The sequence below is a fragment of the Onychomys torridus genome, chromosome 2 (genome assembly GCF_903995425.1).
Source record: "Onychomys torridus chromosome 2, mOncTor1.1, whole genome shotgun sequence".
NCBI lineage: Eukaryota > Metazoa > Chordata > Mammalia > Rodentia > Cricetidae > Onychomys > Onychomys torridus.
Window position 1 is genome coordinate 136,321,339 of NC_050444.1, and position 19,405 is coordinate 136,340,743.

Here is a 19,405-nt window from a genome sequence, read left to right on the forward strand (position 1 = left end):
TCTTTCTGCTACACCCAACACCTGATAGTCATGCCAATCTGGAAGCCCTGACTGGATCTCTAAGATACCTTTCTCCCCTCAGGAGCTAAAACTTCCTCCTCCCGAATTACATGTTTGCTTGTTGAAATATTGTCTTTCCTTCAAGATACAGAACAAAACTCACCATGATCTAACTAGCCGTGTATGAAAATCGAGTGACTTTTCTTCCAAGGGCAGTAGGTACAACACAGTGCTGAACAGTTTGCTGCCTCTATGGACCTTATCTACTTTCTCACAGGGACGCACACTGGCTAACATAAAATAGTCTCCTCTGGGAAAAACTTCCGCAGCCCAGCCTGATGACCTGGGTTCAGTTCCCGGGACTGACAGACTGGAAGGATCCCACTCCTGCAAGCTGCCCTCTGACCACATGTGCGCTGGGGCACGCGTGCCACACACATATAAACGCCCACAACACAAAATAAAAATAAAATAAAGCAAAAATGAGACAGTTGTCAGAGAATAGACATCTCTTCAGTTCCGTGGGGGAAACTGTCACCTGGATGTTCTTGGGTGTAAAATGAGAGCAGTGCATAAGGCCAATTAAAAGATGGAAAGCCCTTGTGGACAAAGCGTCTGGTGGGTGGTAGGTACTGGATCAAGGTCAGTACTCAGGCTGTGGCGCCCGGCAGGGGCGTGGTCACCCGGGACCCTGCAAAGCTCGGGATCGTCTCTGTCCCCGGCGCGCGTTCGCGCGCGGTCATGTGACTGGGCTAAGATGGCGTCGCCCGGTTCCCGGTGGCTTCTGGCTGTGTCTCTTCTGCCCTGGTGTTGCGCCGCCTGGGAGCTGGGGCATCTGAACCCGCCTTCGCCGCCGCCGCTGGTGATCTGGCATGGGATGGGTAAGTGAATGTGGAGAGGGGCATCCTTTTCCCGCCTGGGTTCGCATCGCAGAGATGGAAGGGCGAGGATAGTGATTCCACAGCATCCGCCTGACCTAGGTTTTGGAATGTGGGGACACCTCTGCACTGGAAGGAAGGGAGCCAGGTGTCTTTGGTAAGCGCTCAGGGAGAGCTGTGCACTGCTAGGGTTTTATACTGCCCTTGTTAAAATTCTAGCAGCTATGGCATCAGCCAGCAGCACCTGACAGTCAGGCCATCAGTCCCTGCAGAGCTGGGCGGCACACTCATGCTTTCATTCCTCCACTCTCTGAATGGAGATCTACAGTTACCTGTGCGTCCTTTATACAGTCACCACACAGCAGGACTACACCTGAGCAGGAAACAGACTGAACTGTCTGCCCTTCCGGAACTCACTTTCCAGTGGGGAAACACACGCTAGAGAAATAGGGGAAAATGTCAAATGGTGGTGAGTGCAGTGTAGACAGACAGAAAGCCTGGAAGAAGACAGAGCTGGAGGTGTGAGCATGAGCTTGGAGAGAGCAAGGTTAGGAAAGGATTCACTCTGAGAGTGACAGCTGAGCAGATCTGAAGTGGATGGGGAAGATGCCATATGGATGTGTGGTCAAAGGAACAGCAGAGGCAAAGGCCCTGAGCTGAGCATGTGGTGTCCAGATCAGTGTAGCAGGAGCAGAGGGAGCAATGTGAGCCACCATTTGGGTACTGGAAACCGTGCCTTGCAAGAACAAACCACTGAGCCATCTCTCCAGCCCCCTGACTTACATTTTTAAAAGATTGTTCAAATGCAACGTGGTGGAAGCCTGTAATTCTAGCACTCAGGAGGCAGAGGAAGGAGAATTTCTGCAAGTTTGAGGCCTGCATGATCTACATGGCAAGTTCCAGGTCAGCCAGAGCTACATGGGGAGACCCATAAGTAATAATACATATTTAGCTAAAGTTAACAATCAAATGAGAGGGTTATTCTATTGGTGACACTAGATGGTCATGTGGACCCTTCTAGTGGTTTCTGAAACAAGCTGTGGCTCTGAGCTCTGAGGAGAAGCTGTCATTAGAAAGAAGGGACAGAGGAACAGAGTCAGCTGGGATCACAGGGAATTCAGGCTGCTTGTCCACAGAGATGACAACAGGCATTTCTGAGGGTCTTGTGGATTTGGATTTTTAGCTGTGAAGGTTGGCTTTTTAAAAACTCCTCTTAAGGAGAGTCCCCGTGTAAGATTCAGCTCAGGGGCCTGTTTGTCCTGGAGACCTCCAACTTTATCCTCTAGCTACTCACTTGTTCTTTTTCTCCTGGGATGAGGGGAAGAGGGATCAGGGCCAGGCACATTCCATGGATGTAGAAAGGGAGGAGAGACTCTATGGGATCAGGCCTTATGGATTAAAGGCATGTCAGTCTGTCTGTCTTGTCCCACGGAGTCCTGACTTCTGTTTTAGTTGCTGTGCTGAGAGTGGATTGTAGGTGTCACAGAGAGCTGCAAAGGGACACTGCAGGACCTTAAACCCTAAAGAGGCCCGTGGCTCAGAGCTGCATAGTGAGGGATGTGTGGTAACATAAGTGTGGGGAAGTGGTGGGACTTTGGTATACTAGAGGGTGACATCGGGGTTTAGATATGTGTGATTGAGGAAGGGGGCAGAGAGGATGCCACAGTTTTTGCTTGGACAATTCGAAAGTGAAGTTGTTTTACCAAGATGGAGTAGCTTGGAGGGGAGCTCACTTGGGGTGTGTATGTATAGTCAGGGTTCTTTAAACCAAACAAGCTGCACATACCGGTACTTGTGTGAATCTGAAAGAGTAGGGTCATAGCTCAAAGCCAGCTGAGGTCATAGCCAGACCCTGTCTCAAAACAAAACAAAAGAAAGAGATTTCACTTTTGAACTTATAAACTTGAAGGGCATGTTGCTTTGATGTGTTGCTTTGTTTAAACTGGGGGACTTTTTTAGTGAAATACTTTTTATTATTGTGGGGTGTTAACACCTACAGCCCTGCATTCGTGTGGAGGTCAGAGGGCAACTTGCAGTGATCAGCTCTCTCTTCAGCCATGTGGTTCCCAGGAATCAAACTGCTTGTCAGCCTTGGGAGCAGGCATCTTTACCAAAAAGACATGTCCAGACCTAGTTTTCATGGTTTCAGGTAGCACAGGCTAGCTCAGAATTTGTATTTATTGTCTAGACAAGAGTAACTTTGAACGTCTGATCTTACCCCTCCCCCTACCAAAGCACTAGGATTACATGCATTTGCAAACAGGCTGGGCTCATTTGATATTTTTGAGACAGTATCTTTTATAGACCGGGTTATCAGTGAGCCAAGGCCCCTCTTTGCCCTACTCATTACTGCCTGGCGAATGTTGTTAGAAAAAAAAGAGAAGTTTCTCTGGGACAGAGTGTTTTCTCCTTAGACTTCCGGTCCAGTTGAAATGCTGTGATTTCAGTGCAAAATGGACACGTCTCTCGTTGGTGGCCAGATTGCTTCCTGTTCTTAGGTCTGATTCTTTGTGGGAAAGGAAACAATCCTGGGGCTAGGTTGAGGTTCTGAGGCTCTCACTCCCAAGTTTATACAAGTTGAAGGTCAGCCTTTTCCCAAAGCTTCTAGACGGATTTTTCTTTGGGCCGCCAGCTCACAAAAAATGACACGGAGATTTATTAGTAATTTTGAAAGCTCAGCCTATGGCTTAGGCTTGTTCCCCACCATGATGATAGTGGACTAAACCTCTGAAACTTAAGCAGGCTCCAATTAAATGCTTTCTTTTATAAGAGTTGCCTTGGTCATGGTGTCTCTTTATAGCAACAGAACACTGACCAAGATATTGATTGCTCTTTTAGAGCACCTGAGTTTGGTTCCCAGCACTCATGTTGGCTCACAACCACATGTAATTCCAGATCCAAGAAATGTGACACCATCATCTGGCCTCCTTGGGCACCTACATGTTCTTGACATACACTCACATAGGCACACACATATACATAAACATAAAAATACATATTTTTAAAAGAAAAGGAGAGGCTAGAGAGAAGAATCAGTAGTTAAGAGCACTTCCAGCATTTCTGAATTCAGTTCTCAGAACCCACCATGGGCACCTCACCACCAACTCTAACTCCAGGGATCCAATGATGCCCTCTTCTGGTCTCCATAGTCTCTCTCTCTCTCTCTCTCTCTTTCTCTCTCTCTCTCTCTCTCTCTCTCTCTCTCACACACACACACACACACACACACACACACACACACACACATTCAAATCTCAAATATAAATTGGGAAAGGATGCAAACACATTTCTCCAAGAAGATAGGAAGTGGCCAGCGGCATCACTGTGAAGAAAATGCAGCTTAAAACAGTCAAGTGTCCCTCACACCTACCTAGACTGCTTAGAAATAACTTTTATTGTTGATGTTCAGGCTACGTATTACTATATAATCCTGGCAGGCCTAGAACTCCCCACACAGACCAAGCTAGACTCAAATTCAGAGATATCTGTCTACTTCTGCCTCCCTAGTGCAGGGATTAAAGGTGCTACACTTGGCCAAAAAATACCATTTTTAAAATTAGAAAATAAGTGTTGGCAAGGGTATGGGGAGATAGGTATACTTGTACCCTGTTGATAGAACTGTACCAATGCAATCCCTATTGGAAAGTTTGGCAATGACTGAAAAAATAAAAAATTAAGCATATAATTTTAAGATGACCCAGCAATTCCACTCCTACCTTTACACTCATGAAAAATATAAACATACATCCAGATAAAACCTTACAAAGGCCAGGCGGTGGTGGTGCACACCTTTAATCCCAGCACTTGGGAGGCAGAGGCAGGCACATCTCTGTGAGTTCGAGGCCAGCCTGGGCTACCAAGTGAGCTCCAGGAAAAGCATAAAGCTACACAGAGAAACCTTGTCTCAAAAAACCAAACCAAACAAACAAACAAAAAACAAAAACAAAAAAACTTACACAATGTTTACAGTAGTATTGTTGGAATAGCAAAAGGTAGAAGCACCCCAAATGCCCATTACTTGATGAACAACATGTGGTATAGTCACACAATGGAATACTATTCACCCATGAATAGGAATGAAGCACAGAAGCATTCTACAACCTGGATGAACCTCAAAGCATGTTCCAAACAATAACCCCACACAAAGACAAATTATCCACACCTTCACCTGTTGTGTCCAGAATAAGAAACCCCACAGCACAGAGAATAGGGGGAGGTTATCAGCAGTGAGAGGAGGGGAGGAAGCAATGACTTCACCCATGTGGAGGTTTGCCTGTGCTCACAGTTCTGAAACTAGAGAGAACCTGTGGTTGCCTCAGGTGGTGAACAGGCTCAAGACCACCGAATTGGGCACTGAAAACGGTGAAGCTGATGTGCCATGAATTTCCCCTCAGCAGGAACAGATAAAAGAACACATCCTGTGTAGCTCTGTCTGTCAGGTGATGACAAGCTGCAGAAGGCCATGTGGGGTTGGAGAAGTAGCCACAGTGGTATAGTGCTTACCCAGAATGCACCAGGTTACAGGCAGGACCCCAGGACTGTATAAATTGGGCAAGTTTCTGAAAGAAGCATGCTTCTGATATTCATACTATATATTTATGTGAACAGTGTTTGAGTATTAATGATTATAAAATCAAAATATTGATTAACTATGAAGAATACCGAGGATGTTCATTGTCTTGCATTATCATCCATTCAGCCAGAACTCGGTTCTTTTCTGTTTGTTGTTTGTCTAAGACAGAGTCTCTCTGTGTAGTCCTGGCTGTCCTAGAACTCACTCTTTAGAACAGCCTGGCCTCAGACTCTGAGATCCACTTGCCTCTGTCTCCAAAGTACTGGGATTAAAGGCATGTACCACTTAATTCTTTTTAAATTGAGAGGTAGGGTTTCACTATGTAGCTCTGGCTAGACTGGAACTCAGCATGTAGAGCAGCCTGGCCTCAAATTTACAGAGATCTGTTTTTGCCTCCTGAGTGCTGGGTTTAGAGAGTGACCCACTATGCCCAGATTAAAATGTAATTCTCTATGGAAATATAAACAAGTATGCCTGTTTTTATCATTTTGTATAATTTCGCCCTTAATAAATAATAAAATTTTATGTATACCAAAGAATATCTTATAATAAACTTCTTTATAATTTATTATCAGTAAATATTTGATTTGTATACATACTTTATCAACCCATATAGCCAAGGTATCATAAGCATTTCTGAGTTGAGACGGGTGCCGTGTGGGGAAAGCTGGAGACGCCCTGCAGTAGACCATTGTTTCCTCTCCATTCTGTATACTGCCCTTTCACATTCTTGATATCGCCCTCTGAGATATAAAAGGGTTTTGTTTCTTAAATAATGTTTCGATTCATGAGTTTTCATCATTGTTTTCCTTGGCTAGGAGACAGCTGTTGTAACCCCATAAGCATGGGTGCCATTAAAAAGATGGTGGAGAAGGAAATACCTGGGATTTACATCCTGTCTCTAGAGATTGGGAAGAACATGATGGAGGTAAGATGGCAGCGTGTTCCCTGAGAGGCTTGCTGCCCTGTTTGATAAAGTGTGCTCTTTGAACATTTCATCTCGCATTTTGAGCAGCAAGCCAAAACCCCCTTGGTTTGGTTTCATTTTGTTTTGGGATGGAGGATTTTGCTGTGTAGCCCAGACTAGCCTGGAACTTGGGTCTTCCTGCCTCATCCTGCCAAGTGCTTGGACTCCAGGGTTGTTCCCAGCTAACGCTTGAACCCTCGTGACTGTCTGAGGGTATTGCCCTGTGACGATATTGATGTACAGTTCACTCTTTTGATGCTCACTACTCATTTTTCAGGATGTGAAGAACAGTTTCTTCATGAATGTCAATTCCCAAGTAACGACAGTGTGTCAGATTCTGGAAAAGGATCCTAAGTTGCAGCAGGGATACAATGCTATTGGCTTCTCCCAGGGAGGCCAGTTTCTGTAAGTGCCGTGCTTACTACTCACATGGAACTGGCCTTCCTTCTCTTCGGATAAATTGGTCTTAACATGTCATTGTGTAAGAAGTTTAATTTTCATGTCTTTCTGTGTGGAGGTCAAAGGTCAAATGTGCGGTGTCTTCCTCAATTACTCTCCACCTTACTTTTTTAGAAAAAAATTTAAAGATTTTACTTATTTTTTATTAGTTATGTGTGTGTTGGGGTATGTGTACATGTGAATGCAGTACCCACAGAGACCAGAAGAAGGTATCAGATCACCTCAAGCTGGAGTTGTAAATTATTGTGATCGACCCAGTGTAGGTAGTGGGAGCTAAACCTGGGTCCTTTGCGATAGCAGCAAGAACTCTTCACCACTGAGCCATCTCTTCATGCTTAACTTAAAGTGCTTAAACTGTATTTACTGTGTGTGTGTGTGTGTGTGTGTGTGTGTGTGTGTGTGTGTGTGTGTACGCACATGCACCCATGCATATATGCATGCCTTGACATGTGTGTAGGTCAGAAGATAGATGGTTTTGAGGAATCAGTTCTCCCCTTCCAACATGTGGGGCCAGGGAATCAATTCCGGTCATCAGACTTGGCAGTGAATGCTTAACCCACCTCACTGGACAGCATGGTTGTTGTTATTGTTATTGAGAACAGGTCTCTCGGTGAACCTGGAGCTCAGTATTGAGATAGACTGGCTGGTTGACAAGCCCCACCCTCTGCCTCTACCTCCCCAGTGCTGATATTACTGGAACTGCCGTACCAGGCTTCTTCTTTACTGTTTTCTAAGGGGGAGCGTTCAATCCAAACTCAGGTCCTTATGGCTTCACTGGCTGAGCCATCTTCCCAGTCCTCTTGATTTGTTTTCTATGAAGTGAGATTTGTATTAACCAGGAGGAAAATCCTGTAACTTCGTGGTTTGGGGACCCAGGGTATATTGAACAGCTGTGAAGTGACTGTTGATACATTCCAACCTGACCTTCAGAGCTGACAATCAGCTTTGATTTCTCCAGGAGGGCAGTGGCCCAGAGATGCCCATCACCTCCCATGATCAACCTGGTCTCAGTTGGGGGACAACATCAAGGTAATGTTCACCCCCTTGTCCCTGTGGTTCTCTTCCTCTTTTCTAACCCAAACATCTATCTGATGTTTGGTATTTCTTTTTTCTTACTTTTTCTTTCATTTTTTTCCCTTCCTTCCTGTCTGTCTCCCCTCCCCCCCCCTTTTTTTTTTTGGTTTGTTTTTTTTTCGAGACAGGGTTTCTCTGTGTAGCTTTGCGCCTTTCCTGGATCTCACTCTGTAGACCAGGCTGGCCTCGAACTCACAGAGATCCACCTGCCTCTGCCTCTCAAGTGCTGGGATTAAAGGTGTGCGCCACCACCACCTGGCCTTTCCCTTCTTTTTTTTCCATCCTTTCTCCCTCACTCCCTTCCTCCCTTTCTCCCATCCTCCCTCCCTTCCTCCCTTCCCCTCTCCTCTTCCTCCTCCTCCTCTTTAGATAAGGTCTTGTTTGCTAGCTAGGCTGCCCTCAAACTCTTAGCAATTCTGCTTCAGCCACCAGGTGCTGAGATCATAGGCATGCACCACCACACCTGTGTGTGTGTGTGTGTGTGTGTGTGTGTGTGTGTGTGTGTGTGTGTGTGTGTAAGCTGCTGAGTCCATTTAGTGTTGCTTATATGTATATGACCACTTGAGATTGGATAACCGACCAGGGACCCATCCCCAAAGACTGGTTCTCCTACTCTCTGCCATCATTAATTGCTTGTAGTTCTTCATCTAGGCGTGGGGCCCTGTGAGATTTCCTCCACCCGCACTGGCATGTCATTATGTCATTATGCAGGTCTTGTTTAGGTGACCATATTGCTGAGATTTCATGGGTGTAGCATCCCTGTAGTCACGTATAGAAGACACTCTCTCAACAGCAGCTGTGCTGGGCCTCTGACTCCTACAACGCTCTCTGCCCCTCTTCTTTCCTGAGCCCTGGGTGTGTTGGGCTGCAGATCTATCAGTTGCAGCTGGGCACCCCACAGTCAGCTGTTCTCTGCATTTTGACCAGTTGTGGATTTCTGTGGCAGTCTCCATCTGCTGCAGAAGGAAGCTTCTGTGATGAGGCCGAGAGCTGCACTTAGCAAGAAAAGCAGGTGCTTAAGTCACATACCCAGAGCAAGGCCTGGGCATGCAGAGATGGCCTAGATCTAGACGTGTATGTGTGTGTGTGTGTGTGTGTGTGTGTGTGTGTGTGTGTGTGTGTGTTACTCGGAGTAAACTTTACCACAGAGCTGTAACCCAGCACCCATTTGGCCTTCTGAATCCATGAGTTCCATATCTGTGGATTCAAAGATCCATGGATGAGAACTCTCTTCTGGAAGAGGCCGTGGTGGTTGCGTATACATAGAATCCCAGCATTTAGGGAGTAGGGTCAGGAGGATCATCCTCAGAGAATTTGAGTTCAACCTGGGCTATATGAGAGGGACAGAGGTGGAGAGGGAGGGTGGGGGAATGATCGCATCTGTCCTGAACATGTGCAGACTCTTCTCACTCCCTAAACAACACAGTCGAATGACAATCCACAGAGCGCTTACACTGGATTAGGTATCAAAAGTAATTTACACAGGATTTAAAGGAAGAGAGGTGCGTGGATGAAAGTGTGGCAGGGAGGGGAATGGGGACAGGGAGCTAGATGATTTCCCAAGAAAGAGGAAGAGGCAGTCATGCGTTGTGTGGCTGCCTGTAACAGCCACATGTGGGTAGGGCTGGGACAGAAGTCCCTGGGAGAGTGCCAGGAGGAAGTTGGTGGTGGCATTAGTTTTCAGAACTTGGGCCTTTTTTTTTTCTTGGAGTAAATGAATGAGTTCATATTCAAGCTCTTTGTCATTTTGTTTTTGTTCTCACAGTGCCTGGTACAGTGGGCATCCAATACGTGATTATTGGAGTAATGCATGGTTATCTTCTACCTACACAGGTGTTTTTGGTTTCCCTCGATGCCCAGGAGAGAGTTCGCACATCTGTGACTTCATCAGGAAAACCATCAATGCTGGTGCTTACTCCAAAACTGTTCAAGAATGGTGAGTGTGGCCAGCTCTCAAGTCCAGACTAGGGAAGTACCTTGCCGACATTCATGCTCAGCAATTCGAGGAGAATTTGCTAACGATATCACAGTTGTTTTTAACTCTAATCTCAGGGGATCTTATGCCCTCTTATGGCCTCTGGGGGCACTGCCTGCATGTGGTGCACAGACATGCATACAGGTAAAACACACACACACACACACACACACACACACACACACACACACACACATATGGTTGGGGATTTAGCTCAGTGGTAGAGTGCTTGCCTAGCAAGTGCAAGCCCTGGGTTCGGTCCTCAGCTCCAGAAAAAAATAAAAAATATTTTAAAATTTTACATATATATATATATATATATATATATATATATATATATATATATCTTTTTAATTTTTTTTTTAATAATTGTCCTTAAAACATATGAGGCCTGGTGTGGTGGCGCACACCTTTAACCCGGCACTCAGGGGGCAGAGGCAGGTAGATCTCTGTGAGTTTGAGGCCAGTTCCAGGCCAGTCAGGATGACATAGTGAAACTTTGTCTTAAAAAAATAAAAATAGCCAGGTGGTGGTGGCACACTCCTGTAATCCCAGCACTCAGGAGGCAGAGACAGGTGGATCTCTGTGAGTTCAAGGCCAGCCTGGTCTACAGAGCGAGTTCTAAGACAGGCTCCAAAGCTACAGAGAAACCCTGTCTCATAAAATCAAAAAATAAAATCAGATAACGCTCTGAAACTGTAAGGAAGCCCCCAGTTAAATGCTTTCGTTTGTAAGAGTTGCCTTGGTCGTGGTGTCTCTTTAGAGCTATAGTACAAACTACAGCAGAGGTAGAAAAGAGAACAGGGAGAAGCAGTTAGGATGCCTGGTGTGACTAACAGGACTTTCCAAGTAGAGGAAGGCTGAATTGGAATTAAAGAAGTAATGCAAGATGTCCAAGCCGTTACCATGCGTGAGCTTCCAAACTGAAAGGGCTTGCTAAATACCCTTTAGGCAAGGACAGGGAAAAAACAAAGCCATACTGCAGTGCGTTCCTGTGAAATTTCAAAGCATCGGGCATGGAGAATAGTTCTAACTAGGATGCAGCTGAAGAGTTCTAATCCTGGGGCAGCATACTCCACTACAGCACCACTGCCACCCAGAAGGCAGTGGTGCAGAGCTCTGTCCACCAACCTTGAGTCCTGTATGCCTGTACCAAGGAGCAACCCAGTGTGAGGGGCAATGAAGTAAAATAAAGGGGAAGGAGATGGTCTCCCATGTCCTCCTCCTGGGGGTCACTGGAGAGCTATCTTTCTGTTAACAGTTAGCTGTGTGGCCATGGGCACTTGGAACCTCTGACATGAGGTTAGTAACATGCCTTTCTGGAGTCATTTTCAAGGTTAAGCAAGCTGAGTATATGCTATTTAGTGCAGCCTGAGTTCCCATCGTAAAAGCTTTGGGCTCTTCTCATGGCTGGGCTATATTTAAAACATTCAGCTTTCTGTTTCCTTTCTCGAGTCATTTTGTCTTCTCTTTTAGTTGCAGTTGTGAAGTCTTTGATTCATAATTTCATCAAATACTGAGTTACTATTTACCAGACCTGGTCATAGGTGTCATAGACACCATGGCATAGAAGCCATTGGGCGGGCCCCTTGGTCTCCTTCTTAGTCGGGGAGAGGAGACAGATGCCTTAGATGGGACCTGCTAAGATGCAGGCATACAAGTAATGAAGGTGGTCCTACACCAGGCACCCCTAAGCTGGGGTGTAAGGAGGAGGTGGAAAGGACATGGGAGAAGCCAAGGAAAGAATGGCTAGCACAGGCAGGGACAAGTCTGGCTTGTTCTCGGCTGGAGTGACTAGCGATACATAGGAGAAATGATTTTTTTTCTGAGTCAGGGTTTCTCTGTGGAGCCCTGGCTGTTCTGGAACTGGCTCTGTAGACCAGGCTGGCCTCGAACTCACAGAGATCTGCCTGCCTCTGCCTCTCGAGTGCTGGGAAAAGGCTCATCCAGGAAAGGAACACCTTCTATAACAGTGTTCGAAGCTGAAGACCTCTACTGCTTTGTGGAAATTAGGTTCTGGGAGGGCTAGAAGAACAAGAGACCAGTTCATTAGGGTCTGTTGCGGTGGTCTAGCTGGAGGACAGTGGTGGCTGAGACACTAAGGCGGTGACAGTTAGACAGAAGGAAAGGTGACTCAAGTGTTTGGTGACACCAGCTGGGCAACACAGCCCAGCACGCCCCACAGTCTCCCCAGGCTGTGCCTTCTGAGTTCTCAAGAGCTTGGAGCCAAGATTAACTTTTAGGCCACTGTTTAATTCGGTGGGGTTGTTTGCTTTTTCTTTTTAAAATGTGTTCCTATGAGCAAAGCCTCATTTGCACAGATGGCCAATGTGAGACTTCCTACAAGCAAGCCGAGCAAGCAGTACATACACAATGCTGGGGACTCTGGTTAGAGCAGGAAAGGAACGGTTCTTTCTGCCACCTTGTCAGGTCATCTCTCTATGAGAGAGGATTCCGATGACCAGAAAGAAACCAAATCAAGCCACAGTAGAATTAAAAAGACATTCATGGGGGCTGAGAGGTGGCTGAATGGGTGTCACACTTACTGTGCAGACATGAGGACCCAGGTTCACATTGCCAGCAGCTACATACAAAGCCGGGCACAGTGGCGTGCACCTGCAAACCCCACCCCCCACCCCCACACTGTGAGGTACAGACAGTGGATCCTGGGAGCCTCGCCGTCCAGCCAGCCTATGAGAGCTGTAAGCTTCGGGCTCAGTGAAAGACCCTGTCTCAAAGACTGCGGTACAGAGAGATACAGGAGGACATCCAGTGTCATCCTCCACAAGAACAGGAGTCATCCACATACCCATATGAACACTTGTGTATACTCACACATGCACACTAGAATAGATTAATGGAATTCTAGAATATTGCGGTTCCCAAAGCCTCAGAGAGCACGGTGGCTTACCTTTGGAATGCCAGCACTCAGGAAGGTGAAGCGAGAGGATTGCTGCAAGTTTGAGGCCAGCATTGGCTACATGGTGAAGGAGCAGGCCAGTCAGATGCATAGCAAGACTTCCCTGATAAACAGTCAAGTGGGGTGGTGCACACCTGCAATCCCAGCACTGGGGATATGGAGGCGGGAAGACTGTCCAGTTGGGCTACATAGTGAAACCCTGTCTCAGAACACCAAAGTGGGTAGACTTTATCTTTACTGTTGTGGTATAGCTTAGATTAGTTAGCCTTTTCCAATCTACCCCTTGTTGGTACAAGTTCATAGTGGAAGTGCACACCCATTTTTCTTCTGTCCCCGAACCTCCTCCTTCCAGACCCTCCACTTCTGTTCATCCTCAGGCCTCCTCTGGGCTGTGGCACTTGCATCAAGCCCTTAAGATGGACTGTCCCTGCCATCTCCTCCTTTTGATGGCAAAAAGGTAATGGTAACAGTTCCCTCACACACCCTTAGCCATTGGCCTCCTGGAAGTCAGGGTCACCAGGAGGCTTGACTGGGTCCAAAGACCTTCCTCATCATCCCTTTCCACTGTGTGAGTGAGCCCGGATGAGTCACCTCGGAGAGTGGTGTTACCTGGTGCTTTTATCCACCCACTTTTGAAGCTGAGGCCCCACCCGGGGTGTTCTCACTACTACAGCATCCTTCTCCTTACATCCTTATCCAAGCTCCAGCATAGCTTGTCTCACATCCTGTGAGACCATGTCATTTAGCAGACCCTTAGAATAGATCATCTACTGTCTGTCAAGGGCCTTCCAGCCTTGTAGGGGAAAAACAGTGAACAGTAATACTAAAGCCGTGACAAAATCAGTACTGATGGCGGTACTTAATACACTGTCTTTTTTTTTTTTTTTTTTTTTGGTTTTTCCAAGACAGGGTTTCTCTGTGTAGCTCACTTGGTAGCCCAGGCTGGCCTCGAACTCCCAGAGATCTGCCTGGCTCTGCCTCCCAAGTGCTGGGGCTAAAGGCGTGTACCACCACCGTCCAGCATTGAACTTTTATTTATCTAATTTTTTCTGCAGTGCTGGAGATCAAACCCAGAGTCATTGCAGGTCAGACAAATACTATTATCTCTGGTATTACAGGTGGGTACCACCACCTCTGGCTCCAAATACATTTGTGAACAGATGAGAGAGTGTCATTCTGATTAGTGACAGTCAGGCTGGGATGGCTAAGTCTCCATCCCTGACTGAGGAAGACGAGGAAGGGGATAATGGGGAAGAAGATGCATCTTATGGGATGAACAGAAAGCAAAGGAGAGGGAGGGAGGTGGGCCTGTGAGGAGGGACAGCCTGGGCCCCAGTGATTAGAAGGAAGCCAAGCATTGATAGACAGAGAATCCCTTAATATTTGGACTTTCTGTGTCTGCCAAATGGCCTATCCCCCTCTTAGTAAGGTATGTCTTGTTGATGGGTCTACGACGTCATCTCTATCAGAAGGCAAGGCCTGGGACTTGGGGACTTTGGTCTTTCGTCCTTTTGAAGTCCCTTGGTTGCAGAGGCACTGGGGCATGCCCTGGACATACTGACTAAGAAGCACCTAATCACCTTTATTTTTTCTCTTCCTCAGGCTGGTGCAAGCAGAGTACTGGCATGACCCCCTCCAGGAGGATGTGTACCGCAACCACAGCATCTTCCTGGCAGACATAAATCAAGAGAGGGTAGGCACCCAAACACACTCCCATGGGTAGGCATTCCTTTCTGGCCTACCAGAAAGAAATTAGCAGTGACCATTTATGAAAAATAGCTGGAGTAGAAGCCAGGAACCAAGGGTTTTCACGCTGAGAGACAGTACTCATGAGTTTCAGTTCTTTTTAGGGCAGCTGGGCTGGGGCTCATCTGGCCCTCTTCCTCCCTGAAGCCCTCCGATTCCTTCATGTTGAAGCAGCAGGATGAAGTTACAGTAGGTGGTCTGCTGAGCCAAGTGGGAATTCACAGCTGCTGTCTTCAAAGGCTGTCTTCCTGGTGGGACCCTTCAGGGCAGGTGGTCTCAGAAGACTTACTTAAGGGACTTTAGAAAGGGCTGGGCTGTGCCCAGGCATGAGCATGCTTGGGGACACTCTGGTAAACTTAATGGTTCATTTTATATGATGGCTAAGTATGGGTGGGTATTTGTTGTTTGAAGCAGGAAAGTTGAAGGGGTCAATAAACAAAAACAAAAGTCAGGAAACAATGCTGAATCAGATAGCAGAACAAGCCAGAATTCTGTGTTTTGCCTTGGCTTGAAGCCTGTGACCTAAGTGACTAATGTCTGTAGAGTATGTGGACAGAACTCACAGTAGACTCCAGCCCATGCTTGATGACATGTCAGTCAAATGGGTTATAAGGGAAGACTGATCTTTGAATCCCTGCTAGCACATGACAGTAGCCACCCTACAGGACTGTCCATTCTTCTTCCAGTGTGTCAATGAGTCCTACAAGAAGAACCTGATGGCCCTCAATAAGTTTGTGATGGTGAAATTCCTGAACGATTCCATCGTGGACCCTGTAGACTCTGAGGTGAGACACGCGGCCACAGTGTGCCCAGAGACTATACGAGGTTAACAGTCCTCACTGCAGCTGCTTCCTGGCCACATCTGTCCTCACCACCAACGTTCCTCCTGTGAAAATCAGCTGCCATCCCCTAGCTGCACCCAGAATATAAAAGTATGTGGTTACACTCTGTGGGGGAAGGGTCTATGGAGGTTCTCAAAGAGATCTGTCCCAAAAGAGGTTCAGAATCACCAGCCCCATGTTTATAAACCCCTAAGCTTGATGTCCAGGTCTGCCTTGATTCAGAATGATGGATCTTTCCAGCTGCGTCACCCATATTTTAGTATTTGAAATGCCCCAAGCCTGTTCGTAGGCTTCTCTCATGTGCCCTAGTCTTTGGAATGCTTTTCTCTGGCTTCTCCACCTGATCAACTGTTCTTCTGTTCAGGCCAGATACAATGTCACTTCCTCGAGGACATCATCCATACTCCCAGAATTTGGCTCCCTCCTTTTAGTGGGGTCCTCACCAAGTAGCTTGGGCTGGCCTTGAACTCGCACTGACCCTTCTCCCTTACTCTTTTGAGTAGTGGGATGACAGATGTGAGGGACCACCAGCTGATTCTGCTTTTGAGGTCAGCAGCCTCAACTGAAGCTCTGCTGGCACTGTCGGATTATTGGGGAGTGGGGGGGCAGCCCAGGGGGCCAAATCTCACCATATTTTTGAGTGGCCTATATATATAAATGGAAGAAAAAAAAATCAAAATATTTTATGCTATGAAAACCAAATTTCCATGTCTATAAATGCATTTCATTAGAAAACCCTTGCTCATTTCTCACACTCTGTTGCTCCCTTTTGCATCCCATTAGCAAATGAGTAGCCACAACCATGTGTCTATATCTGGTCTTTCCAGAAGTCTGCTGCCCCAGTGCTAAACAATGAAATGGGTCTGTGCCTGCTGGACTGGGAGCTTCTTGGGAAAGGGGCTTGTATTTTCATCCTTGAATAACTGGGCCAGCACAGGGGCTTTCATTTGATGCAGTTATGGAAGGAAGCAGGTTATGGGGAATTAGAAAACTAGAGAGGGATTATTAGTTCATCCCTCAGGATTGACCTTGAAGGTGAGATGACTCAGGATATACCCTTACGTTTTGTATGATGGCCCATGCCTATAGTTCTAGCATTCAGGAGGCTCAGACGGAAAGCTTGTAAGGTCAAGACCAACCTGGGCTACACAAGGGAGTTCCACGTCACCAAACAAAAACCCATTCCATCTTCCTTCTTACTTGCTTTGTTGCGCATATTACAGTGTCTACTCTGCTGGCGGTTTTAAGGACTAGCCAGAGTCAAATGATCATGAAAGTGTGCTGGGTAGGTGGATAATCTGACCTGTTTTTCTTCCTTCTCTTCTGCAGTGGTTTGGATTTTACCGAAGTGGTCAAGCTAAGGAAACCATTCCCCTCCAGGAGAGCACTCTATACACAGAGGTAATGGAGATCTGCCTTGGGAGGTTGACACTATTTCTGTTAGCCCTGGCTCCTGGAGCTGCTGGGCTCTCTGGGGGCAGACCCTGCCTTGTCTGTCCCAGAGCACTCATGAGCCATCTGACTTAGGTCTTACTGAGCTATTGCTTGTCACACTAATTTCCTAGGTGCTGGTTTGTAGGTAGTTACTGCATCCTAAGACCTGCAGCTTGTGGTGGTTTTACTTTTGAAGAAAAGGTTTGGAGCTGGCTTCCTTTGCAATTTACTACAAATCCCAGAAGCCTCTAAGGAAATGCAGACACGGGTGAGGTGTCATGCTATAGCAACAGTAAATGGAGGTGTGGACTTTGGAGTCTGAGGTTATACCTCCATGGTAGACCATGTGCTTATTAGCATTCATGATTTCGGGGGTTCTTCCCTAGCACCAAGAATAAACCGATCATCAACAAAGCAAGCTAAGATCTGAACCGGGCTGTTGTGGACCTGCTTAACAGCGCAGGTCCTGTTTCTCAAGCAGCCGTTACAATGTTTCACCACATCCAGTTATGGTTTGCCACAAACTAAAGAATGTCTACTTTTTACTGGAGATGAACTCTCAGATGCCCACGTAGTCCACCGGAACCATCTTTTACTACAGCTTTTCCCATACAATTTCAGAGGCGGATTTCCCTCTGCTTTTCTCATAAATGTGGTGCCCCAGTTAGGGGGAGGTAGAAATAAAGGGAAGCTAGTTTCTACAGCCAAGATCATCCTTATCATGAAACTAAAACCCTGGGGTAGACAGACAAGCAGTGGCACTGTCTACCGCTAGATGTTCTCCTCCCAACAAGAGACTGACAGCCTAGCTATTGGGCGATGACACCGTAACGGTGAGATACTAACAGGTCCCAAGTTCACTAGCCTAAGAATTGGATATGCTGTGTCTAGAAACATTTGGCCAGTTTTCTCCTGTCTCTGGCTCAACCCCACTTCCCAAAGACATGCTGTGCCAGGTGTGCCCGTGGCTTGCCCAGCTGCTTTTCAGAAAGCTGACGATAGGCACTGGGGTGTAGCTCAGGGGCAGGTCCTGGGTTTATTTCTAGCACCTTGCAGGGGTTGGGAATGGGGTGGAACCAGAACAATCTTAACTGCACATTTTTGTTTCTTAAAAGAAAGCATCTCTGTACGTAGTCCTGGCTGTCCTAGAACTCTCTATATAAACCCAGCAGGCTCTGCCTCTGGCTCCTGAATGGTGGAATTAAGGGGGGTGGGCCACTGTGCCAGCCTTACCCATGTATTTTTAATGCGTAGAGGAAACTGAAGGAACTAGGCATAACAGCGCATGCTAAAATCCCAGCACTCAAGAGGCTGAAGCAGGATGGCTGCAAATTCAAGGCCAGCCAGGGCTACAAAGCAAGACCTTGTCTCAAAAAGGCAAAACAAATCCCTGAAAGAAGGTATCCTTTCCCCTCAACAGTACACCTCTATAGGGGAGAGTGCTTTGTGAGACTGAATGTTGTACGGTTTCTGTTTGAGTCTGAAACCTTCCATGAAGCCTGGAGTTCATTATGGCCTTTCTCTCTACAGGACCGCCTGGGGCTAAAACAAATGGACAAAGCAGGAAAGCTAGTGTTTCTGGCTAAGGAAGGGGACCATCTTCAACTGACTCAAGAATGGTTTAATGCCCACATCATCCCTTTCCTTAAGTGAAGCCCTTGCACTTTGCAGTAGAGCTCAGGAAACCCCAGCTCTTTGTGCCCAACCCTGACCGCTAATCTAGCTTGCAAGCAGTCCTCTCCTGTTATCTAACATGCCCCACTTGGAAGATCTAAGATCCCAATCTTATTCTTTGCCGCCTCCTATCCCCATATGGTGTTGAATTCAAGTTTAATTAGCTAATAATCATGGAGATTGTTTTACAACCTTGTGGTATGGTCAAGCTTCCTCTTAAGAAAGGAGTCTGCTGTTGCAGATCAATGATTGTGCCCAAAGCAGACAAGACGATGAAGCAGGGAGACAGGCTCTGAGGGCAAAACCCCACACACACTTGGAGCAAATAAGAGCCTGGTGGTACCGTCCTGAGGTGCTCACATAAGCACTTTCTCGGAGCTGCTGCTCTGCGCAGCATCACCTGCATGATGTTTCTGCATCATCTCCTAAGGCTGCTTTCCTGTTCAACTGTTGCCTTCTAGTGGCACCTAGCAGTCACTCCACGGGCCTACCACCATGAACTCACCTTGTATCTGCAGCAGGGTTGCTTAAAAGAAATGCACACTTTTTTTTCTTTCTTTGAGACAGGGACTCACTCACTTTATTGCTCTAGCTGGCTGGAATTCACTATGTAGAGCAGACTAGCTTTGAACTCACAGAGATCCCCCTGCCTCTGAGTGTTGGGATTAAAGGCATGTGCCACCACACCCTACAGCAATGTTTGTCTTATATACCACAAGATAGTGGGAACTGAGTAGAAGTGAAAACCAGGCCAGGCAGTGGTGTCGCACGCCTTTAATCTCAGCACTTGGAAGGCAGAGCCAGGCAGAACTCTTGTGAGTTCGAGGCCAGCCTGGTCTACAGAGTGAGTTCCAGGAAGGCAC

At 46.8% G+C, this 19,405-nt stretch overlaps 1 protein-coding gene across 1 annotated transcript; it reads left to right on the plus strand.

Annotated features, from left to right (window-relative positions):
• The first annotated feature begins 724 nt into the window (after positions 1-724).
• LOC118578807 (palmitoyl-protein thioesterase 1) lies at positions 725-18,733 on the plus strand. The gene is made up of 9 exons (XM_036180023.1): positions 725-881; positions 6,270-6,379; positions 6,696-6,823; positions 7,836-7,906; positions 9,785-9,887; positions 14,449-14,539; positions 15,279-15,377; positions 16,764-16,835; positions 18,399-18,733. The coding sequence occupies exons 1-9, from the start codon at positions 758-760 to the stop codon at positions 18,519-18,521; spliced, it is 921 nt and encodes a 306-aa protein (XP_036035916.1). The 5' UTR covers positions 725-757; the 3' UTR covers positions 18,522-18,733.
• Positions 18,734-19,405: the final 672 nt, after the last annotated feature.